Source organism: Pelophylax lessonae, assembly GCF_965119305.1.
Source record: "Pelophylax lessonae genome assembly, chromosome: 3".
NCBI lineage: Eukaryota > Metazoa > Chordata > Amphibia > Anura > Ranidae > Pelophylax > Pelophylax lessonae.
The window spans coordinates 608240405-608266831 of record NC_138770.1 but is presented as its reverse complement, the minus strand read 5'-3'; the positions used below and the strand labels follow the sequence as shown (position 1 = coordinate 608266831).

Sequence of the window (26427 nt, the reverse complement as noted above, 5' to 3'; positions counted from 1 at the left end):
GGCGTATTGTGGAAATATTTGAGGTAAAGATAACAAGATTTGGACAGCAATAGATGTGGGACTGAAAAGACAAGTCTGTGTCCAGGATTGCACCTAGCACCATGGCAGGGGAGGAGGGGGGCACTGGTGGAGAAATATTCTGAGCTCCGTTTTGGAAAGATTAAGTTTAAGAAGGGAAGTGGAATGAAAACCATAGTGATATGTCAGTTAGTAAATTAGTGATGTGTGATGAGCTTGAAGGGGTAGATGCATGGGTGTCAAACTGGTGACCCTCAAGCTGTTGCAGAACTAATAAGTCCCAAGAGGTATTGCAAGGCTGATAGTTACATGACTCCCAAAAACAGAGGCATGATGGGACTTGTAGTTCCGCAACAGCTGAGGGGCCACCAGTTTAACATTCCTTGGGTAGAGAGAGAAATTTGGGTGTTGCCTGCATAAAGATGGTAATGCAGGCTTTGGGAAGATATCAGCTGACCCAGGAAGGAGGTGTAGATGGAGAATAGAAGGGGTCTGAGGACAGAGCTTTGGGGGACCCCTATGGAGGGAGCAGGATATAGAGTTGTAGGTAACAGCGAAGGACCACTTAGACAGGTAGGAAGAGAACCAGGCGAGAGCATAGTCTTGGAGGACTAGGGAGTGGAGTAACATCAACAAGTTCCATTTGTACTGTCCAGATGGCAGCTGTAGCTGGTCCTAGTTGGATAGCCCTCACCCCTGCTTGCTACCTCCTCTCACCATTTGTGTAGCCAATGCTAGGTATAATCTAAGTTGATATAACAGATTTATATATACTGTACGTGCATGTATGTCCTGCAGGTTTGTGTTTTGTATCCACCTAAGTTTTACATTGCCAAGGCTCATTGCATATAGAAAGGCTTTTAGTCAAAAAAACCCAAGAAAGCACTTTACATCACTGCAATCAATAATATTGATTTGCTGCAGTAACCGTTATGTAGAATCCATTGCATTAGCAGCAGTCCATTATCTCTCTTAGTTTAGCCTACTGCAGCTAGACGCTGTTCAAGCCAAGAAAAAATGTCTACACTTATTAATATGTTCTCAAAGAGATCAGCTTGCTGTGAGTATGAGTGTTTGTTAAAGCGGAGCTCCACCCAAAAGGGGGAACTCCTCTTGTCAGACGTTATCATGCTGATAACAGAGGAATGGAACAGGAGAAAGACATGGGACTTGGGGCTTTGTAGAAAGATAAGTAAACACTACAGATAGACGTGCCCAGGTCAGATTTCATGAATAGGGTTTACATCCTCTAACATCCAGCCGTCACACATGTGCCTCTTAGGTTTTGTAATGAGGACGCGGTCACAGCACACTGACTGAGCTGTCACCAACAGCATCCAGCCACTGTTCCCGATCAGGAGCCATCAGGACAGGCTTCCAATCATGAGACCTCTGAAACAGCCAATCAGTGATTATTTGATCAGGAAGCCACCTCTCCTTAACACCCACTTTTAAGTCCCTTTCACACACGTCCGTTCAGATCCGCCTGTCAGTTTTTCAGGCGGATCTGAACGGATGCCCCATGCATCTCTATGGAGCATCGGATGTCAGCGGAGACATGTCCGCCCTACATCTGATCCGATCTGTCAAAACCGGACGGATGGAAACCCTATTTTCCATCCGTCTGGAGGATCGGATCAGATAAGAACGGACCGTCTGTCCATTCCCATCCGACGATTCCCCCATAGAGAAGAATGGAGACCTGACAGCTGTGTCTCCGCACACAGCGCGGAGACACAGCTGTCACATGCCTGCTCAGCGGGGGATCGGTGGACCGATCCACCGCTGAGAAAAACTGAGTCCGCCTGAGGGACTCCATGTGTGAAAGGGGCCTAAGGGTTGCTGGGAGGCGGCAGCGAAAGGTTAAAAGCTGTTCTAAATGAAAAGAGAAGTCATTGTGTGGGACTTCTGGTACAATGTAATCTGGATGTCTGTGTATTCTGTCATGCGTCAACATGATGTGCTATTCACAGCCCATTCAGAGGAGGCCTGGAGCAGGTGGCCATGGCCCTTCCTTACTGTCGTCACTAAATACAGAAATGCTTTGTGACAATCGCTCCTGAAAATGAAAGCCCTGCAGGCATTTACAGTGAAGCTATAATCTTTCTAATACTGCTTAGATGCACATGGGAAATGAAGCTTTAAAGTCAACCTGTATTCCTTTCCGTGACAGCAGGTCACAGCCTCAGAAAATGAGGCCTTGTTTATCAGGCAAACGCAGTTATGTGGCTGTGTAAACCCCGGAGCTGGAAGGCTGAGGAGAAACTAAAGATAACTAATCAAAAAACTGTGAGCAAGCATCAATTTATTGTTGAAGAGATATACTATGCCTCTTCTGCAAAAATGAACACTTTACATGTCTGCTTAGTCTTCAATTGAACGCACACTCCAGCTGTGCTGAAATGACGGACTCCTGTGCGCATTCGCAGCATGACATCATTCCACCACCGGCCAATTGAGAGCTTGAAAACCCAATATCCAGAAAAAGTCAGGGAAAAAAATGACGAAGGATTTAAACTCCACATCGCTGGAATGAAGAGGGGAGTATTTTTTTCAGTATAGTTCCGCTTTAAAGAGGTTGTAAACCTCAGAAATAAAAAAAAAACAAATACCTGAAAGACAAACACATAATGAGCTAGTATGCATCGCATACTAGCTCATTCTGAAATGCTTACCTTAGAACGAAGCCCCGCAGTGCCATAGTTGCCAACATTTGAAAAAAATTTTCAGGGACACTTTGCAGCACAGCTATCAATTACTTACCACACCCACTTCCCCGAAGCTCCGCCCTCTCCGCATAATTAATCTCCGCCTACTTATCATATTATATGGTCTACTTCATAAAGAGAGAATTACAGGAAATTGAAAACTTAAGGCCAAAGTAGCAGAGTTGGAATAATTCTCCCATTCAGCTGCACTACTTCTGCCTAAAGTTTAAAATTCTCATCACAATTCCCTGCAATTCTAAAGTGTGAAATGTGCTCAGGTGTGACCAGAGAAAAAATGTAATATGGAAATATAAATAAAGTACAAGGTGTAAATAAGTATGATTATACTATCTGGTATAATTAGGTTTTATTGTACTTATTTACACCTTGCACTTTATATTTACATATTCCATTTTTTGTATGGTCACACCTGAGCACATTTCACACTTTATTCACCTGTCTTTGAATTCAGCCCTCTGTAGAGTGATGATTTTTATTTACACATTACCCAGTCCACACCAGTATAGATCCTAACACATTACCCAGTCCATACCAGCAGTGCTGTATCTTGGCCTAGGCCAACAAGGCCCAGGCCTAGGGAGGCACTTTGCAGGGGGGCAGCAAAAAAGCTGCACCCGGCACGAAAAAACATCCTTCTCCCGGGTTCTGCACGAAAAGGGTCTACACTTTTAGTATAGTGCCAGTCTTATGGGGTGAATTGGGCCAGAGGGCAGAGTCCAGGAGGCAAATCAGTCTGGCACCCCCATAAAGCGGTCAGTGATGAGGCTGCACTGATGGGTAGTAATGAGGCGGCCCTGATAAAGCTGCACAGATGGGCACTGATGAGGCTGAATGTATGGGAACCGATGAGGCTACGCTGATGGGCACTGATAGACTTGTGGTCTGTGGATCACAGATGACAGGGCCGGTCGTAAACAGTAAAGGGCGTGGCCTTAACAGGAAGGGGTGGGTCATATGTAAATTAGGGGGTGCACAAGTTTAGTCAGCCTAGGGCAGCACAGAACTTTAATACACCACTGCATACCAGTATAGATTCTAACACATTACCCAGTCCATACCAGTATAGATCCTAACACATTACCCAGTCCATATCGGTATAGATCCTAACACATTCCCCAGTCCATACCAGTATAGATCCTAACACATTACCCAGTCCATACCATCCTAACACATTACAGAGTCCATACCAGTATAGTCCATACCAGTATAGATCCTAACACATTACCCAGTCCATATTATCCTAACACATACCAAGTCCATACCAGTATAGATATCCAGCATGAGATTTTTCCCATTGAGGATTGAGGTCTGTTTTCATTTTTTTGAGCTATATATATATATATATATATATATATATGCACACACATACACATACACGGATATGTACACACATTTATCTAGAGCTAGAAAATTATATATACTGTATCAATTAACAGGTGTATAAATTATATCCATAAAAAAACATTATTGATAGTAATTAATGGAGTGTGAGGCCTCCAGCTTGTCGGAAGGTGCTCTGCCTCCCCCTGCTGGCGGATTTTGGAAAGTGCACCATGCTGACACCCTGCCTTCGGTGACACGTTAAATTTGCGACCGGCGGGAAGAGTGAGCGGGCACAGAGAGAGAGACAACCTGCTGCCAGAACTACAACTCCTAGCTGGAGTGAGAGCGACACTGTGTGGCACAAAATTTTTTATTTTTTTTTTGTGATTTACATTGTCCCTGATTAACAGGGACACTGTAAAATACCCGGGACAGGCTCCTATTTGCCGGGATTGTCCCGGGAAAAACGGGACAGTTGGCAGGTATGCAGTGCCGCCCGCTCACCTCTCTCACGGGTGTCCGGTCGCCCTTCTTCCGGGTTTGCAGCATCTGGCCATCATAGACTTACCTATAGGTACAAGTTGCAGAGGACGGTTTACTTCTTCCTTTAAGGGCCGGTTCACACCATAGAAATGCAGTCTGGGTGCGTTCTGGACACTTTTCTGTATGCAATTTTTTCACAAATTTTTGATGCTTTCCAGTGCATTTTCCCCCTCCTTTTTTTTCTTCACCTTAAATAAGGACGTGTTTTTCAGTGTGTTTTAGGTGTGTTTTTTGATGTGTGTTACCACGTGCCAGTACAGTTCAGTGCAGAAAAAATAAAGCATGATCTAGTTTTTTTTTTTTTTTTTTTTTTTTTTTTTTTTAGAACTGAACGCACTGGTGTGAACTATGCCATTGAAACCATATAACCTACTATCCATGCACTTTTGAGGCAGAAAAACAACACACTGGACTGCATGTGATGTGAAATGGTCCTTAAAAGAGATAGGTGGCTTTCAGCTTTAATTTGTTAGTGACTTAAATAAAGTTTATCTAATTCGACTGGTCCATCTGACACAATTCTCTCCAATAAAATGCTGCCTTCCACGGTGTCACCATTGCTCCTCCATAGATAGATATTACATTTCTGTTTTGGGGTTTAGATACAGTTTATTGTTCTTTTAAATGAGAAGTATAGCCAAAGCTCGTTTGGCTGTACTTCTCCTATGGATCACAGGAGTGCAGTTTGTTCTGCACGCCTGTGACCCGTTTTCAGCAGAGAGCAGGCTGAAGCCTGCTATCAGCTGATGTCACAGAGACAATCTAGGCTCAGGAAGGATCACGACAATGGAGTCGGGATCCACCCACATGCCTGGACTGGCACCAAGCTCAGCCTCTCTGTGACCCGCCGAAAGCCTGAGCCGGCCGCTCCCACCCCCTCCACAGCCCAGTGCTCCAGTGAGCATGGGAGGGCAGAGCAGAGAGCCGTGATGACAGTCACCTGCTCTCTCTGCTCATGGAGCTGTGTGAACCGAGCGCTCAGCTGTGTTTGATCGCTCGGTTCTCAGTGTTTGAGGCGCCGGGGGACAGATGCTGCATCCAACTAACTTAGTGAAGTAAGTGTAGTAAGGGATTCTAGAAAAAAAACAAAAAAACATACATCTCTTTTAAAGACGGAGACCTGTTTCCAGTTTCTTGTATTCAAATGACTTTTCATTACATGTTCTCTGCACAAAATGCACCATTAATTCTGAGATTACAACATCTGATTATGAGGTTTAGCAGCGGTGAGGGTTTTCCACCACACCCAAAGTGAGAAATCCTGTGTGTGTGACTCAGCTGGTACAATGTACCCTGGATAGGTTTGTATTCTGTGTCAATAGGATCTGCTATTCACAGCTCATTCACAAGAGGCCTGGAGCAGGAGGTGCGTCGTCCCTTTATTGTCACTAATAACAGAAGGGACAGAGCAAACTCTTTGTGACGATAACTCCTGAAACCCGAAGCCCAGCAGGCATTTAGGGCAAAGTTATCATTTTTATACATTATTATACATTTTGTTAGATTTATGTGGTAAATAACGCTTTAGAGTTAACCTGTATTCTTCGCATGACAGCAGACATCATAATTTATTCTTCTCTTCCCGGCCACCACTGCTCACAGATCATCTTCCAGGGTGCATGACACCCAGTGTCCCATTTGTGGCTTTAAAGTGGCAGTACACGCCACTTCTGGACTTGTACCTACAGGTAAGCCTATAATATATTATAACTTGCACAGTTTAGGAGATATTCACACAACATGCAGTTGTGACATCACTGGCTCATGTGCTCTGAAGGGATGGCATATTGTGTCAGACTTTCAGAGCTCAGTGGAAGCATGCCAGCCACTCATACAGCCTGAGCTTGTGAACCCGAAAAGGAAGACCGGGTGAAAATGGCAATATCGGGGAGCCATGACAGTGCTGGACTGGAGGGCTCTGTGTGTAGATCAGTCTGTCATAATGTGCTAGTATGTGGTGCATACTAGTACATTATGACTTAACCTGCAGGCAAGGATCAGACGAGGGGTGGGCAGGGTGGGAAACTGCCCTGGGTGCAATGGTTTATTGCATGTGGATACCATGACCCAGAAGGGGGAACAGTTTAGCATATTTTCCCTGAGCGCTGGATGGTCTTGCCCCGGCACTGCTTGCAGGGGGGCCCAATGCATTTTCTTTTTCTTGCAGTTTCCTACCGCTTTATCAATGAAATACACATAGGGGAACTGTTTTACCTGGCAAATTATTTGTATTTCTGTTCTTCTTGTTTTCAGATTTTTACACCTCTGCCAAACAGCACAGCCCTGTCTGGCAGGGCAGGAGACATGATTTTTGTCTGCTGCGGTTAAGTCATTTTACATTTACATTTAAGGGAAGGGGGCGCATCTTGTGATGGACAGTTGACCTCTCCTCCATGTGTTCCCCATTAACTTGTAGGGCCCCAAGGGGCACACAGAAGGCCTACCCCGGGGTGGGTTCTTCTGGGCTACCCCAGCAACCAGAAGTATCATATGTTGTAACAGAGGGTTTACACCTTGCCCAAGGGCATGCTCCTCATTGCCAAGACCTGACAAGGGCTGCGGTCATGTGAAGAATCAAACCTAAAGAGTCCTCCCACTCATAGCACTGCACAGAAGTGGCTTGCCTATGTGGAATCCTTTCTGAGAACGTGGTCCCGTATACTACACACCTGTACAGGTGTATGTGTTGCATTAGGAGAGACATGCAGAGCCTATGCCCACTCCACCAGTCCATGTACTCTGTCACCTCAAATCCACTAGCAGAATGGGGTCCTAATGAGCACATAGCACTTAACCTTCCATACTCTGTACCAGGTGACTAGGCCGTGACTTCCCGTGACGCTAGTCTGCTCCTGGGGACTGTTAGAAACTTAGAAAATATGTATGTAAAAAATATTTATTATATTGCATAAATTCCCATATGAAGTTATGCAATAGATGTATCATTTATACTATACTTTTGTTACCCATAGAATTGGTGATACATCCTTGAAAAAGGCCGTGTACGGCCGAAACGTGTCGGAAAACTGATTGGACACCCCCTCTGAATTTAGTTCCTGTCGTTAACACATGGAACAGCAGAGCAGGAATGTCCTAAATGAATGTCACCAATACTCACCCGCAAACTCACTTTCAATCTTTCTTGTCACTTTCACCCAATGGGCCTTCACCCATTCACCTAATAAATGTTTGTAAATATCTTATTATTTTCTTCAATAAATTGTTTTATACCAAACCATCAGAATCCATTTACTCCTGCCCATAAAGTCCCAAACCTGGCTTGAGGCACCAAAAACTACAACAAGAAACAGACAGCTAGGGAGGGAGCCATAACACTGGGCCCCCTCACTATTGGAAAGCCTGTCACCCTACCAGGTACCACACCAACTAATGGTTGCAGTTCACCTTTTGTTGTGATCTCACAGGCTGTTGTGATGACTCAGACCCTATATGTGTGCGCCAGGATCCCATGTGCACCCCTTGAATAACTTCAGACCAGGCTTCTTGCAGTTATTAATCTTTACTAGAAGTACGGCATAATAAACATAGCCTGGCAGAACATCCTTTCCCATCTAACGCTAATTGTAGCTGCCCCAGAGTACCTGTTCAGGTAAAGTCCTTATGGGTGAATCCATAGCTGGAATATCTCAATGGGAGAAGTTCAAGCTTGGAAGAATTCTGAAAAACGGTGCTCCATAGAAGAACTGTAAGTCTCAGCACAGTCCCGGTCCTCTGTCGCTGACCCTATTCGACCTGACCCAACCCTTGAGATCCGAACTCCTGCCTTTTATAAATCACAGGACAGGAGGCTGGACTCCAAAGACCATGGTTGCCACAGTAACGGCGATCAAGAAAGAGGCTTGGATAGCATTGCGATCGTGCATGTGTGAGGTTTCGGCAGGGGAAACGAGGAAGGGTGTAAATGAGGTCCACAGGGGAGACAGAAATCAATACAAAAGATGGGGCAGCCGATTCTCGGAAGGAGATATAATTTATAATACTAAAAAAAGGTAATTGCGAATTGTTTTTTACTACCGTTATAAAGTGCAATGAATGAAAATACTTTGTTGTATGACAGTGTTCAAAAAAGGAGAAAAAGAAAGCAGAGTTTTATTTCCTCTTTAAGTATACCCCTCGAGAGACCAAACAACACATAAACAAACACGGTTATAAAGTCATCTGAATCTTATATTATCATAGTGTTAAAAAGCAGAGGTAATGGAAAACACCTTGTCGTATAAAAACATATATACAGAATGAAGTTAACAGCACCTGGCATTCATCTGTCAACGCGTTTCATGGAAACTGCTTTTTCTGGACAGAGGTGCCAATCTTCAATATGCTGAGATACAATTTTAAAGAAACAATATTCAAAAAACATCAATGCATAGAATATAATATTGCTACCAGGACTTGGGTAGAGCCAAATGTTCCAAAGAAGAACAAATCCATATATTTATACATGTAATTGTAAAGATGAAAAATTACAGTATGAAAAACTGTCCATATTGCTTAAAAAGGTGTGGGGGGGATAAATAACACACACACCTGTCCAAGAAGAATGTCAGACCAGCATCTGGTTTGTTGGGGCGCAGTCTTCTTTGGCCTAAGGGGGAGGTGTGGGTATACAGACGCATAACCTCTGCAATACAATTCAAATATCGTGCTACAACACTGAAGACTAAAACCACGTAAGATCTTTATCATTATAAGGAAAAGCAAATAAATCAGTGTATGTGTGTGTGTGTATATATATACACTATATTGTTAAAAGTATTGGGACGCTTGCCTTTACACGCACAACTAGTGCCCAAAGCAAGGTCCATAAAGACATGGATGAGCGAGTTTGGGGAGGAGGAACTGTGCAGGCCAGTCAAGATCATTTGGTGGAGGGGGGATTATAGTGTGGAGTTGTTTTTTAGGGGTTGGGCTTTGCCCGTTCATTCCAGTGAAGGGAACTCCTAAGGCATCATCATTCCAAGACATTTTGGGCAATTTCATGTTCTCAAACTCAATCCGCACATCTGGCAGTTCACACTGCCATATGCGATACGCAGGGGGTGTCAATTAAAAGTTAACGACACCCCCAGTTTGATTGCATATCGCAGTGCGATCTGCAAGTACGCACAGAATCGGATCACACAAGTGTGAACCACAGTGCGATTCGATTTTGATGCGGCTCAAAAAATGCCTCCTGTGCGTCTCTGGTGCCGATGCAGTGCGAATTCAGCCATACAAAGTGTATGGCTGAAATTTGCACCGCACATGAGATCGCATGTAATAAAGGAGCAGTGCGTTTCGAATTACATGCGATCTCCACAGCCGCACAAGTGTGAACCGGCAGTAAATCTGCTGTCCCCTCAAAATAACACAACACACAGCCATTAATGTCTAAACCGCTGGCAACAAAAGTGAGTATACCCCTAAGTGAAAATGTCCCAAGTTGGGCCCAATTAGCCAATCCCCCCCCCCCCCCCCCCGGTGTCATGTAACTTGTTAGTGTTACAATGTCTCAAGTCTGAATGGGGAGCAGGTTTGTTAAATTTGTTTTTTTTCCCACTCCTGCTCTCTTATACTGGTCACTGGAAGTTCAACATGGCACCTCATGGCAAAGAACTCTCTGAGGATCTGAAAAAAAAGAATTGTTGCTCTACATAAAGATGGCCTAGGCTATAAGAAGTGTGCCAAGACCCTGAAACTGAGCTGCAGCACGGTGACCAAGACCATACTGCAGTTAAACAGGACAGGTTCCACTCAGAACAGGTTTTGTCACGGTTGAACAAAGAAGTTGATTGCATGTACTCAGCGTCCTATTCAGAGGTTTTCTTTGGGAAATAGACGTATAAGCAGTGCCATCTTAGGAGCATTAAAGGGCCCCGGGCAATGCAGTGCACTGGGGCCCTGCCTACACAATCACCTACGAGAATAAAAATGCAAATTGTGGATAAGACGATATTTATTGGTACAGCAGTGCCAGGCTAATGACAGCTTCCAAGTTTGGCGGATGGGAGTCAGACTCTACTGTCCTGTCTGTGCCTGTTCCCATGGAGGTTGACAGGCATTCCTGCAGTTGTGGTCTTCCCCCTCCATGGCCCAAGTGGCCTAACAGCAGCGCAGGGCCGACAGGCGCTTGCCACCTGCTAAGTTCAGCAGGGGAATGCACACAGGAATTGGGACTAATGCTTAACTGGGGCTGGGTCACTGGGCAGATGGATGGGACTCCCCGGGCAACTGGGGCCCCGGGCAACTGCCCAGCGTGCCCATTTGGTAAGTTGGCCCTGCGTATGAGTGCTGCCAGCATTTCTGCAGAGGTTGAAAGGGTGGGGGTCAGCCTGTCAGTGCTCAGACCATATAGCTCACACTATATCAAATTGGTCTGTATGGCTGTTGCCCCAGAAGGAAGCCTCTTCTAAAGATGATGCACAAGAAAGCCCGCAAACAGTTTGCTGAAGACAAGCAGACTAAGGACATGGATTACTGGAACCATGTCCTGTGGTCTGATGAGACCAAGAAAAACTTATTTAGTTCAAGCGTGTCTGGCGGCAACCTGGTAAGGAGTACAAAGACAAGTGTGTTTTGCCTACAGTCAAGCATGGTGGTGGGAGTGTCATAGTCTGGGGCTGCATTAGAGCTACTGCCACTGGGGAGCTTCAATTCATTGAGAGAACCATGAATGCCAACATGTACTGTGGCATACTGATCCCCTCCCTTCGGAGACTGGGCCGCAGGGCAGTGTTCCAACATAATGACCCCTAACACACCTCCAACACGACCACTGCCTTGCTAAAGAAGCTGAGGGTAAAGGTGTTGGACTGGCCTAACATGTCTCCAGACCTAAATCCTATTGAGCATCTGTGGGGCATCCTCAAATAGAAGGTGGAGGAGCGTAAGGTCTCTAACATCCACCAGCTCTGTGATGTCGTCATGGAGGAGTGGAAGAGGACTCCAGTGGCAACCTGCGAAACTCTGGTGAACTCCATGCCCAAGAGGGTTAAGGCAGTGCCGGTAAATAATGGTGGCCACACAAAATATTGACACTTTGGGCCCAATTTGGACGTTTTCACTTAAGGTTGTACTCACTTTTGTTGCCAGTGGTTTAGACATTAACCACTTTAAGACCGTAAGGATTTGCCCCCTTCCTGACCAGGCCCTATTTTGCAATTCGGCACTGTGTTATTTTAACAGATAATTGCGCGGTCGTGCGGTGCTGTACCCAAATACAATTGATGTCATTTTTTCCCCACAAATATAGCTTTCTTTTGGTGGCATTTGATCACCTGTGCGATTTTTTTTTTTTTTTTTTTTTTTTTTTTATAAACAAAAAAAGAGCGACAATTTTGGGGGAAAAAACGATATTTTTCTGCTATATAACATTCCCCAAAAAAATATTTAAAAATCAAAATTTTTTAACATTTTAGGCCAATTTGTTTTCTGCTACATAAGTTTAGTAAAAAAAACGCAATAAGCGTATTTTGATTGGCTTGTGCAAAAGTTATTGCGTCTACTAACTGCGGGAAACATTTATGTCATTTTTATTGTTTTTTTATTTTTTTATTTTGCGGGACTGTGACATTGACAGATCGGACCCCTAACTGACATTTTTGACACTTTTGGGGGGACCAGTGACATTACTACAGTAATCAGTGCTAAAAATATGCACGGTTACCGTAATAATGCCATTGGCAGGGAAGGGGTCAACCCTGTGGGTGATCAGTGGGTTAAATGTGAGCCTAGGGGAGTGATTCTAACTGTGGGGGGCGTGGCTTCCGAAATGACCATAGAGACATGTGATCCTATATAGAAGGATCACATGGGCTCTATGATCATTTCAGGGAGAAGAATGGTCAGCTGTGTTTACAACAGCTGACCATTCTTCTCTCTCAGCGGGGAGCGATCTTGGGTGTCAGACGGCAATCGGAGCCGCCTGACCCGTGCATCGGCTTCCCCGATGCCGAGTGGGGGGCGGAAGCGCGCCACCGGCGGCGCACGCTCGCCCCCTAGTTTCCTGCGTGTGACCGACTTAGGTATACGTTGGTTTGCGCAGGAGAGCCACCCTGCCGCAGTAAAAAGGCGGCGGGTGGCCGGGAAGTGGTTAATGGCTGTGCGTGGAGTTATTTTGAAGGGACAGCAAACTTACACTGTTATACAAGCTGTACACTCACTACTTTACATTGTAGCAAAGTGTCATTTCTTCTGTGTTGTCACATGAAAAGATAGAATAAATATTTACAAAAATGTGAGGGGTGTACTCACTTTTGTGAGATACTGTATGTATATGTATGTATATATGTAATATATATATATATATGTGTGTGTGTGTGTGTGTGTGTGTGTGTGTGTGTGTGTGTGTGTGTGTGTGTGTTTGTATATATGTGTGTGTGCGTGTGTGTATGTATGTATGTATGTATGTATGTGTGTGTGTATATATATATATATATATATATATATATATATATATATATATTATAGATAAAAAAGGTATACAGCATATACTCACAAGTTAAAATGTATTCATGCTCAAATTGTAGCCAGAACTAAGTGGTGTGGTTGTATACTGACAGTTTTCAATGGATGTTTGTTTCGGTTCCATCCGGCTGCACCTCATTGTGAGATGTATTTCCTCCTCCTGGGCCATGATGTATGCAGTGAGTGGGGCTATACCCGGGTCTGCCCGGATTAGGTGTGTTCTGTGTGCTCTTTGGACCCTAGCTTACACCGGAGTGGTCAACAAAAGTAGAACATGTTGCGTTTTTTTCTGTATGGAATGCATCTGGTACACAGAAAACACACTGAAACGCATGTAAACGCACCGGAATGCACATATCCTGAACTGAGACAGGGAAAAAAAAGAAAAACGCACTGGAATGCATCAAAAAGCGCGTAAACACGCATACAGAAACACATCCGGAACACAGAGATTGTGGTGTGAACTGGCCCTGAGAACATACAGTATATAAACTCAAGTATCAGGGGAAATCAGATGCTCGCTCCATTCTTTATTCTGAGCTAGAAAAATGAAAAAAAAAGAAGAATTTTATTATATGTTAAAAAACGCAAATAACCTTCAGCCCGTCATTCTATAGCTGGATTTTCCTCCTCTCTGTGACTGGAGACGGTTGGGGATTTTCCATCAGGCCGGCATGTATTTGAATATTCAGAAAGAAGCACAGAGCTCTCTTTCATACAATCATTTCATCACAAATCACACGACTTTCCTGCCTGTGAATACAGATATTTATAACATTTACTGCAGACCTACGCTTCTTGCTGATTTGAATTTACAGGCGATTAAAGAGTCCATAGACTTTCAGCAGTTTACTAATAAAATCAAGTTAAAGCTAAACTTTAACCACTTCAGCCCCAGAAGGTTTACCCCCCTTCATGACCAGGTCACTTTTTGCGCTTTGGCACTGCGTTATTTTAACTGACAATTGCGCGGTTGTGCAACGCTTTACCCAAATAAAATGTATGTCCTTTTTTTCCCCTACAAGTAGAGCTTTCTTTTGGTTGTACTGTATTTGATCAGCTCTGCGATTTTTTTTTTTTTTTTTTCTTTTTCCCTTTTTTGCGCTAAAAAAGATTGACAGTTTTGATTTTATCAATTTAGGCCAATATGTATTCTGCTACATATTTTTACTAAAAATAAAATCCAAATAAGCATATGTTGATTGGTTTGTGCAAAAGTTATAACATCTACAAACTATGGGATAGATTTATGGAATTTAAATGTTTTTACATTTTTTTGTACTAGTAATAAAAATTAGTAAAATCCGACACTAAATTACACTAATACAGTGATTAGTGCTAAAAAAAAAAAGCACTTTCAGTGTATAACTGACACTGGCAGGGATTGACATCAGGGGCAGGGTTGGCAGGGTTGACATCAGGGGCAACCAAAAGGTTAAGTGTGCTTCTAGGGAGTGTTTTCTAACTGTGTGTGGGATTTGGCCTAACTGGAGAAAGACAGAGATCCGTGTTTCTGCTTAGCAAAAACACAAGATCTCCATCTTCCTTTAGGACAGAACAGCGATCTGTCTTGTTTACATTTGCAGACTGCTGTTTTGCCTCTCCTCTGAACGATTGGCAGGTCCACTGATTGGCTCCCACTGTGATTAGACACGTGCGACCCAGGGAATGAGCAAGTACATTGGTTCACGCAGGAGGGCCGTCCTGTCTCAGTATATCTGCATGTGTGGCGGTTCTCAAGTAGTTAATCTGCTTGTATTTGCCTGTCAAGGTTCCTCTTTAGCACCGCAAGCACCTCTCCAACCTCCCATCAACCTGTTCATCGTATATTTAAATAAACCCTTTCTGTTTGCAATATACAGCTTATTATAGACCCAGTGACATCATCACTGGGTCTCTGTGCCCCACCTATGTAATTCAGGCAAATCACGGCTGCTGGGAGGGAGGAGCAGGGTGCTGTGCATAACTTCCTGAAAACATCACAGCTCCCTGGCTTAATCTTTTCAGTGTTTAAGCTAGGGTACCCCAGATGTATACCACTAATACATAAATAGTTTATTTAACAAATTAACCAATGTAATATTTCCTTGAAACAGAAGTAATACACAAACCAGTATTCATAATATATAGGTTGCTGGTCTTGGGAGGCATCAAAGTACCAAATTCAGATTGTGTGACCACGTTAATACTTAACTATCCCCAGCTGCGCAACACCGGCTCGGGGACCAACACACTTCACCACAGATACCACTTTGTAACCACTTCCCCGTTAATCCACCATTAACTGGGATCCCATAGAGGACGCCATACCTTAGATGGGTCACCCTATGCTTACTGTTCCAAAATTGTTAAAGCCTCCAAAAACCCCCAACCGCCACAACGCATAGGTGTAAAGCCTTACACTTGTGGGCTCCTCCACAAATCTAATGCTCTCTGAACACCATCTTGGATGCCAAGAAACCACAAATCTGTCCCTATGGCATTCAAGTGGACCCCATCGCTCCGCAGATACTGCCAGGTATCCACCTCCAGAACGTGATGTGCGCCTTGTTCAGCTTCTCGACCGACCTAGCCAAACTCCAAGAAGAGCGGCCGATAATATCTGACCAAACCACTACCATGTCCGGGAAAGTCATGTGCAGTCTGAGAAAATCAAATTTAATATCACAAATGAGGTGACGCATTGACCGAACGCCAAGGTCGTTGCCAACCACATGCAGCACCAATATGTCTGGTGCCCTGTCAAGCCAGGCGAAATTATGTACTCCTGGAAGGACCCTGCACCATAGCAAACCCGGAATCCCTATCCACCTAATAGTGGCCTCCATTCTAGGAAAACCCAGCTTGTGCCTATTAGGTCGGACATCTGACCGCTTCGCCCCCCAAAACACAAAAGAGTGCCCCAAGATCCACACGAGGCAAGCAGCAGAAGGAAGGACATCAAAGAAACCATGGCAGAAATGAATTTGCCTACAACAACAGAACAACAGGACAAATGAACATAAAAGAAATACTAGATCAATTCAGGACGCACATATATCCTAAAGCGATCGGATTCCCATCTGCAGATGCACTTCAAAACTCACTCATCCAAACCCCACCGAGCGGCTTCTATAGCTGCCCCGATGCGGAAGGAGTGTGAGGAGTAATTCCGAGGATCGAAACCCAATGCTAACGGGGAACGCCTAAATACAGAAAAAACTGAAATTTCGACAAGGCGGACACGTCCTGATGCATCAGAAAGGAGCCCTTGCGCTGTGGGCGTATCCGCCTGAATTCCTCCACCACAGCGACTGGGCAAATTGGGGAACCCCACACTCTGTGAAGACGCAAATACGTACCTCTGCCCACCTGAACGTCAAATAAAGTGAACCAATGCAGAATGAGAACCACTAACCTCATCTGTCAGCTGCCCACCGTGCACCATTTTTTTAGAAGGACTTACCAACTCGCTAATCCAAACAACCCGAAAAATGCCAGCACGAACGCCGTCCTGAACAAAAGCAACTCATACTCAGAGGTGCATACGAAACTTTACTGACCTCACAAATCCTGCAGCATAAGAAAAGTGACCGGACGGCGACCGTCCTTATTCTGGAAACCCCTCCTATAGCCCTTGCTTCATTAGAAAATCCTTCATGAAATCTTGGACATCCCACAATTTAAACAGGAATGCCAAACGTGCCAACTTACGATTGATGGGTGAGAGTGACACCCTCTGTTCAAATTTAAACAGATTGTCTGTTGAAAAGATTAAGTCTGTTGATTAAGTCTGGCTAAATCCCATACTGATCGTCTCAACTTCCACTCGCGCTAAAAATTCCTTCCATTCCTGCCATACCTTTGAATACGCCGACCAGGTGGATGCACTCAAGGAGCTCTGTAACAAGCCGGTGGCGACCCCAGCGCAATTCGCCACAGCTCCTGCGGACAAGGCACTATGTGTTGCTCCGTATTCGGTGGCAACTCTCGGAACCTGTCCAGCTGCAAACGAGACAAAGTATCCGCCAATGTGTTAGTCGCCCCCCGGCAGGTACGGTGTACAAAATACATTTAACTGCAGACAACACAAAACAAGATGACACAATAACCTGATAACCGGTAGTGAAGAAGCTGAAAGCCAGTTAATACCCTGCACTATTGCCATGTTGTCACAGTTTAAACTCCTTTTCCTATTCCAGAAAGAATCCCCTAAAGTTCAACTTCCACGGCATCTAATACTGGAAAAATTGACAACAAGACCAGGTTTCGCAAGAACCCGACCTCCTGCCACTCCACCGGCCAACGCTCTGCACTCCACTGGCCACAAAGGAAGGTGCCATACCCTATGGAGCTCGCAGCATCCCTATAAAGGTTCATATCAAATTTGCTGACAGGGCCCTGTTGCCAAAGGGAATAGCGGTTAAAGATTTCCAGGAAGATGTGGCAAACCTGCAAATCCTCCCTATGCTCTGAACTCTGTGTAATGAAATGACGAGACCCCCGCAGTAGATGCCGATAAGTGATGGCTAAAAACCCGGCCTATCGGAATAATGCAACATGCATAGTAGAGCTTACCGAGGAGAGACTGCAACTGCCGGAGTTGAATTTTCCGCTTGCCGACTACCAAAGCAATTTCAAATTTTAGTGCGAGCAGTTATCCTCAGGCAAGCGACATTCCATGGCTAGTGAGTCAATAACTATCCCCAAAAATCTGATTGTCGAAATTGGGCCTTCAGTCTTATCCCCAGCCAACGGGATACTGAAACACCGCCACATGTTCAATCGTGGCCAGCAAGATGCCACACAAATTGGACGAGGGAGGACCCACACACAAAAAGTCGTCCAAGTAATGTATGACAGAACTGACCCCCGATCCCTCCCGGACCACCCATTCAACAAAGGAGCTGAACGTTTTTTCGAAAAAAGACCAAGAGATAGAACAACCCATAGCGGTCAACGTAAAACAAATTCAACCACCTGCAACCTAAGCGATAAAAAGCTACCCAATAGATCGCTGCATCAAACGAGGTGTAAGACACGGCACAAGCCTCTGGATCTATCGCGTCGTTGACCGAGCCACCTTTGGGAAAAGAAAGATGATGGATAAGACGGAACTTCCCCGGTTCCTTTTTTTGGGAACCGAACCCAAAGGGGAAACTTATAAACTGGCAAGTAAAAAGTGCACTTTTCTGGAAGTGGAATGCCCTGGAACTGACCGCACTGGTGTGAACTATGCCATTCAAAACCATATAACCTACTATCTATGCGTTTTTGATGCAGAAAAAAAATCACACTGGATTGCATGCAGTGGGAACTGGCTTTAATCTAAAAAGACATTCTATATCACAACGGCTTAGGCTCAGTTCACACTGCCAAGACTTGGGATCCAACTTCCAGTGAATGAGATCTGTCTTAATCAGCACTACTGAAGTCGCTCTGACTTTGGAAAAGGTTTCTGTACTCCCTTTAAGATGACTTCCATCCGACTTTTATTCTATACTTCTATCAAAGTAGTGCTCAAGTTGGACCTTTTAAGTTGCACGACTTTCAGGTGGCGGCAGAATGAACTGAGCCTAAATCTGTGTAGTGCATATTCAACTCCTAATACCAAAAATAATAAAATGTTGTTAGATTTTTACTCCAGGAGTTCATAGTGAGTTTGGAAATTCTAGAGAAATGCTTAAATATTGCATTACAATTTAACTAAACCCATTAGATTTTAGTTGACTAAAATAAGACTAAAACTAAAATGGCATTTTAGTCAAAGACGATGAGTAAAAATAAATCGAAATTTGATGTCAAAATTAACAATGACTGCAAGAAGCTGACACCGGGTAGATTTAGGCACTTACATTGCTCATATTAAAAAGAATAATATATTAAGGCTCTGTTCACATCTTGGTGTCCCATATTGCGAGCAGATTCGCCGCTATTCTTCCCGCGATACCGAATCACGACAAATCGCGAGATCCCCGTCCTTTCCAATGGCACCCCGATCACATTGCGATTTTGCTGCGATTGTCGCCTGATGAATCACGGTAAAATCGCACAAACAGAATTACTGGACATCTGTCATCACTTCTTTTGGGCAACAGGCATCCCGTGATTCTGTTTGCTGTAAAATTGCGCCGCGATTGGGGTGCCATTGGAAGTGATGGGGATTGCACGGGCGCAACGCGTTTTGCCGTGATTCGCGATCCTGGGATGCCAAGATGTGAACAGAGCCTTAAGGATGTAGTGACACCCTGGGCAGATTATAATGCCTTGCACTCACAGGAAGTCCTCTCCTAGGTCTGGGTTGGCTAATGCTAGGTGGTGAAAATTAAATACTGCGTCAGACAAAACTGGAGAGGAGGTGAGTATTCCAACCAGAACTTTTAACTCTTGCTGGGGGGGCAATAAACAGAACAAATCTGGGGGTTGGGCTTTATGAATTGGCACCTAAAAATCAGAACTATATTGAATAATGTTGGTGTAGTTCTCTAATTCAAGATCTCTTTTGTATTCTTTCCAGGTGATTGCTGGCTGCTGGCTGCCATCGCTTCCCTTACACTCAATGACCAGGTCCTCTCCAGAGTGGTCCCAAATGATCAGAGCTTCCAGGAGAAATATGCAGGGATCTTCCATTTCCAGGTAATCCAAGGAAGTACATCTGGCAATGTCAGACTGGCCATGGATGACTCTTTTGAGGCTAATGCATGATGCGTGCTAACATGAACATATCTTCTTGCCTATAGTGACCAATCAGCTTCCAGTTATCATTTCTGCAGTGTGGAGTTGGAAATAAAAGAAAGCATTCTGATTTGTTGTTATGGGCAGCAGGACATGTTGATTCAAGCACACCTGCAAGCCCTGTGCACAACTCAAAATGTGTGTTACTTGGCATCCTATTGTTTTTAAAGGGTCTTGTTGAAATATATGGATGATCGGGGACAGTTTGCATTCGGAGAGGATGACCCATTCCATGTCTGTAAAATTTTGACATGCGGCTGTGTCTGTGCAGCCACTACATCTGCTTTCATATCCATAGACTCCCTGCACCAAGATTGGGGCGGAAGAAGGTGCAAAAATGAATGCCTTATTCACACAATACAGGAGACAGCGCCCTTATGAATTAAGCCATCCCCAGCAGAATATTTGACAACAATGTAACACAGACAAAGAGAATCAAACACTGCTAACAATATCATAGTTGTGAAACAAGATCACAATGTCATTTGTATAGTCTGATTGTGCATTTTCTTCAATGAAATGTTAAGAATATGTGCTAATTATTTTCTATGTAGAATAGCGAAAAATGTGCAGTTGTTTAGTATATAAAATAAAAAAGGTTTGGAAAGAGAAAATTGTAATCTACAAAACTGAGTTATAAGTAAATACCCACATAGCGTCTGAAACAAGAACTCTCTCTCTCTTTCAACAGAAAAAAAAACAACTTTTTTTCCTTCTTTTCTCCTTAAAGCCTGCCATAAACGAAGGGGTCTATTTAAAAATAATTTGTGTGAGAATTCCTCAGCATTAGTACAATCCTTGAGAACAATCCCCACAATGTGTCTATTATGTGTGTTTCCTAGAAACACCAGCTCCATCTATTGGCCAAAATGTGGTATTTTGCTGATTAGTATTTTCCTGAAATATTGCATATTATGGCCACTAGGTGGACCTGATGATCATAGGAAAAATATGCATAGTAGACACCTTATAAGCATTATTCCCTTATGGCTGTGTAACAACTGACAAATCTGATTTGCTTCTATCAGAAGATTATTGTAAGGGGATTTTAATAACCTAAGGAGCTATATTTCCTAGCTCGGGTCTTGGTGTTGGCAGTGCACAGGTTTGTAGTTCTGTTACAACCCAAAATCTCTAGACTCTGATCAGAGAGATTTAAAGATAACTGGCTTAAATAATAAAGAAAATAAGAAATTAATTTATTTCTTCAGGCAAATCAAGCCAATTTTCAAAAATAAATTTGACTTACTTCCTTGCTTTTGAGAGTATACTTACATAGTTACATAGTAGTTGAGGTTGAATAAAGACAATAGTCCATCCAGTTCAACCTGTGTAGGTGTGTGTGGCCGTAATCATCTCTCATACCCCTGAATGTTCTGATCCTAGAGATGGACGTCCAAGAGTCTTTTGAAAGCAACCATACTTCCCGCAGAAACCAACTCTTGTAGAGAATTCCACAATCCTGTAGCCCTAACAGTAAAGACCCCCCTGCGTTGCCTGAGGTAAAAACGCTTCTCCTCTAATCGCATTGTATGCCCTCGAGTCCTAATGCAATCCTTTCAACTGAATAGCTTTTTTTCTATGCTGAGATCGCCATTGAGGTATTTATAAATTGCTATCATGTCCCCTCTCAGGCGTCTCTTCTCCAGGGAGAATAAATCAAGCGATTGCAGACGCTCTTCATAATTAAGGTCTTCCAATCCCCAAATTAGTTTAGTTGCCCTTCTCTGGACTCTCTCCAGCTCTAACACATCCCTCCTGAGGACTGGCGACCAGAACTGGACAGAATACTCCAGATGCGGTCGGACCAGAGTTTTATAAAGTGGTAGAATTATAGTTTTATCTCTGGAAAACATCCCTTTCTTTATGCATGCTAATATTCTGTCGGCTTTGGCAGCTGCCGCTTGACATTGCATGCTATTGCTTAGTCTATCCTCTACCAAGACTCCCAGATCCTTCTCCATTTTTGATTCCCCCAAGGGTCCTCCCCCCCCCCCCCTAAAGTGTATTGTGCTTTTATGTTTTTAGTCCCCAAGTGCAAAACCTTACACCACATTAAACCTCATTTGCCATGTCGTTGCCCACTCTGTTATTTTGTTCAGGTCATTCTGTAGGATATCTGCTTCATGCCGTGCAGTTATTGCCCTGCCCAATTTTGTGTCATCTGCAAAAACTGATATAGAACTAATGATCCCGTCCTCAATGCTGTTTATGAATAAATTGAACAGGGTTAGTCCCAGGACTGAGCCTTGGGGGACCCCACTTACCACCTTAGACCAGTCTGAGTATGCGCTATTTATTACCGCCCTTTGGACATGCCCTTTTAGCCAGTTCCGTATCCAAGAGCAAACCTTTGCGGTCGATTCCTGCAGACCTTATTTTATAAATTAAGTGCTTGTGGGGAACTGTATCAAACGCCTTAGCGAAATCCAGGTACACCACATCCACTGGTCTCCCCCTATCTAGCTCACAGCTCATCTCCTCATAGAATGTTAAGAGATTGGTTTGACAAGTACGCCCATTTGTAAACCCGTGCTGATTACTGCTGATGATGTTGTCTTTAGCAAACACTACGATATAGTCCCTTATCATCCCCTCCAGAAGTTTACATACTATCGATGTCAGACTGGCAGGCCTATAATTTCCCGGGACATGCCTCTGCCCTTTTCTGAATATCGGTATCACGTTAGCTTTCCTCCAATCCCCCGGTACATTTCCTGTCATAATACTGTCAGCAAAGATCAGGAACAGTGGTCTAGATATAGTCTTACTAAGTTCTTTGAGTACTCTCAGATGTACGCCATCCGGGCCTGGTGATTTATTTGTGTTCAATATCAAGATTTGCAAAATTCAAATTTCATTCTATTTCCTGATAAACTTGCAGATAGTCCCATGGTTTTCTATATGTAGAGTTAAAGGAATGAACACATCCCTGGCATGCATGGATCAGCAGGAACTCCCCTCCTCTTCCTCTTAGCCCTTTTCTTTCTGTCCATGCTTTCAAATAATTTATTCAAAGCATGTGCTGTATAGAAAAAAAAAATCCTGGTACTAAATCAACATGATATGGAGCGTAACCTACATAGATCATTTTAGTTTTATCAATAAATAGAAAAATGTTTTAAAAAGTTTCATGCTATCACCGTTCCAATCTATGTGACCTAAAGTTGTAGCAACTTTAAAAAGGTTCCTGCACTACTTTGATGCAACTTTCTTGTGACTCGAGTGCCAGAGAGTGTAAAGTTGCATCAAAGTCTCACTTGAAATTGCGTGAGTTTAGAGTCGCACTAGTGTGAACAGAACCTTACATTTACATAACATTACATAACATATTTATGTCTCCTATTTTTTTTTTTTTTTCTCCTCTAGTTCTGGCAGTTTGGAGAATGGGTGGATGTGGTTATCGATGACAGACTTCCAACCAAAAATGGGGAGCTCCTCTTCGTTCACTCAGCCGAAGGGACTGAATTTTGGAGTGCCCTGATGGAGAAAGCCTATGCAAAGTAAGTGGTGGGCAACTCCTACCCTAAGGGCTTATTAACACCAGCCCTGGAGGGCTGTATCAGACAGCGTTGTGCAATGCGGTCCCATTTCATAGACAAGGCAATTTGTCTTATGTCCTACCAGTGAGCTGCGCTAATGTGCACTGAAAAAATAGGACTTGTTAAATAGAAATGAATAAAAGTAAAAACAAAAGTAAGCACTGCGATATGCTTTAACATCATATTGTGCGTACAAAATTATGCACACCTTAATGCACCCTTGCTTGTGAGCATGAGCCCTTAGCATTAGGTAAGTTAAAGGCTAAGTTCAAAACAGTTTATTCCTTCACAGCGATCTGTGAATGAGAGAACTACAAGTCCCATCTTCCACCGCAGCAGGTGGCCTGTAGTTCTCCATGAACTGTGAAGTCAGTGTTGAGCGCGCTTGAAGTTCATTCACAAGACCTGTAGCTTTCAAATTGATGGGCTGAAAGCTGTAGGGCTTGTCTGCAGGGGCCTGACATTGCACCCATGAACCATTAATCACAGATGCAATTATTTGCAGGCTACTGCAGGAAAAAAATAATAAATGTGCATTTTTTTCTGCAAAAATATGTGCATTTATTATTTTTCCCCAAAAGGTGACTTTATCCTTTTAAACACCTCTTGCTATACAGTGAGGGGAAAAAGGGCTGTAGAGAAATCTCTGAGCACAGAAGGACTGAAGTGGTAATGTATTGTAGCAGTCTCATGTAAAGTGTGCCTAGTCTCTAGCTTGCCATACATGTACAGATTTCTCTTGTTCAGGTCAGCAGGCTGTATGAGAGAAATTAATAGATAACCCCATCCATGTTAAACAGCGTGGATGGACAGATCTTCTGCTGCTGGCTATTTTGTTCTGACAGCCTGAGCCAGCACCCACGGACAGCTGCTAAATACTATATGTGGCCCTTTGGTGAAGTCAGTTGCTGCTGTACACAGCGAGGGAAAAAACTATTTGATCCCCTGCTGATTTTGTATGTTTGCCCACTGACCAATAAATAATCAGTCTATAATTTTAAGGGTAGGTTTATTTTAACAGTGAGAGATAATAACAAAAATAAAATCCAGAAAAATGCATTTCAAAAAGTTATAAATTGATTTGCATTTAGCCCTTCTAAAATGACTATCTATAACATCTAGTGATTACATCAATTAAAAAAGAGAATGAACAACACAAAAAAAGCGTAAAGAAAAAAGCACAGATGACTAATTATGTTGGGTCTTTGGCTTAGAACAGGGGTGTCAAACTCAATTTTATCGAGAGCCACATCGGCATTATGGTTTCCCTCAAAGGGCCAGTTGTATCTGTAAGACTATGTATACAGAGTTCAGGAGTGTGCCACATACAGAGTGCAGGGTTCAGGAGTATGCTCTGTACAGGGTGCAGTGTTCAGGAGTGCGCTACATACAGAGTGCAGAGTTAAGGAGTGTACTTTGTATTTTCAGGGAGATCATTGGTAGTCACCTGTCCATGCCATGAGTGCATGCAGGGCAGGCAGGTATATGTGAGAGCCGCCAAGAGGAAAGCTGTCCTTGTAAACACAGAAGGCTTCTGTGTTTACAAGTGATAGTGGTGAGCAGGGGGCGAAAGCCAGAGGTGGTGGAATGGAGTTCCACCATGTTCTGGATAAAAAAAAAAGCCCTGGCTGCAAGGGCCGCACAAAATGGCCTGGAGGGCCGAATTTGGCCCCCGGGCCTTGTGTTTGACACATGTGGCTTAGAAGATTAGCCAATTTGCCTACTAGTGGTTAATATGGTTTAAACAGGTCTATCCTTAGACTATAGAAGATTTTTGTACTTTGTTGTTGCAAGTACAGATATGTACCGAACATTTCAGCGGCCAATTCTAACAGAAGATGGGTGAGTCAGGTCAGATAAAAAGCCATGCTATAATATCCAGATGCATTATAGAACTTATTGTCCTTAAACACAGGCTGAATGGGTCCTATGAAGCTCTGTCTGGCGGGGCCACCACAGAGGGTTTTGAAGACTTCACCGGGGGTCTGGCCGAGTGGTACGAGCTGAAAAAAGCTCCAAACAACCTGTTCAAGATCATACAGAAGGCTCTGAAGACAGGTTCTCTTCTGGGCTGCTCCATAGATGTAAGTAATTGTCTTTATACCACTACAAAAAAAACTTTATCAAAAGCAATATGAACTCTAACAATGAACTTCTCTTATTTGCTGCTTTTGAGCTGTGAAATATACAGTCAAAAGCATTTTGTTATATCTCTTCAATACATGGAAAAATCTCTTCTATTAACGCTAATAGGCTGATAACTTACAGTGCTGACTGTTACATTATTCCCAGGGCTCTCTATCTGGACTACGGAACACCCCCCCCCCCCACACGCACACATTTATGTTATGGAGAAGTGGAGAGAGTGAGGGTGTTTGTAGTCCAGTCTTGGGTGATGGTGCTGCTCCTCCATAGATACAGTACAGTGAGGGTTTTCACCAGGGGCGTAACTACAGGGGTTGCAGGGGTTGCAATCGCAACCGGGCCCCATGCTCCAGGGGGCCTGTGCAGCTCCCCTGTACACCTGGATAGGAGGGGCGGCAGGGGCAGCATGTAGAGAAATCACTGTACTCCTTTTTCCTCTTGTAGCTGCAGGCCCCAAGATGGAAGGAAAGGGGCCCACTGCAGAATTTGTGAAAGGGTCCCGCTGCGGTACTGTAATAAAGGGCCTCACAACGTGAGTAAAGGACCCCAGGATCAGTGGGAAGAGCCCCAGGCTTGAAGGGAAGGGCCCCCCCGGCCAGAGGTCCGAGGGGCCCTTCATGGTTTCTTGCCCCGGGGCCCTGAAGGTTCTAGTTACGCCTCTGGTTTTCACCCTAGAATAGGAAGGGTGTTACTGGCATGAACACAAGATAAAAATAAAGGAAAAAAGCTTGGAAAAAAAGAAAACGAATGCAGTCTCCACATCTAAGGAGTAGTAAGCTGCAGTATATTACATTTTTCCTTTTGGGTTTGAAAATAAGTTTTTCAATTCAGCCAGTGAATAACCTAACGTGTCTTTACTTTATACTGAAGTATGTAATATTAAAGCTTGCAATGGTTCTGTAATCTGGTGGGTCAGAGGGTGGGAGCCTACAAAATAGCTGAAGCGC

The 26427-nt window shown here is 43.8% G+C and overlaps 1 protein-coding gene across 1 annotated transcript in view; it reads left to right on the top strand.

The window, feature by feature from the left end:
• The window catches only part of LOC309549109 (calpain-2 catalytic subunit-like), a 122789-nt gene that overhangs the window by 33497 nt on the left and 62865 nt on the right, over positions 1 to 26427 (top strand). The window contains exons 3-5 of the mRNA XM_082249145.1: positions 19576 to 19694; positions 23163 to 23296; positions 25251 to 25419. Of these exons, the coding sequence (XP_082105271.1) occupies positions 19576 to 19694; positions 23163 to 23296; positions 25251 to 25419 (422 nt within the window). The remainder of the gene's footprint in view (positions 1 to 19575; positions 19695 to 23162; positions 23297 to 25250; positions 25420 to 26427) is intronic.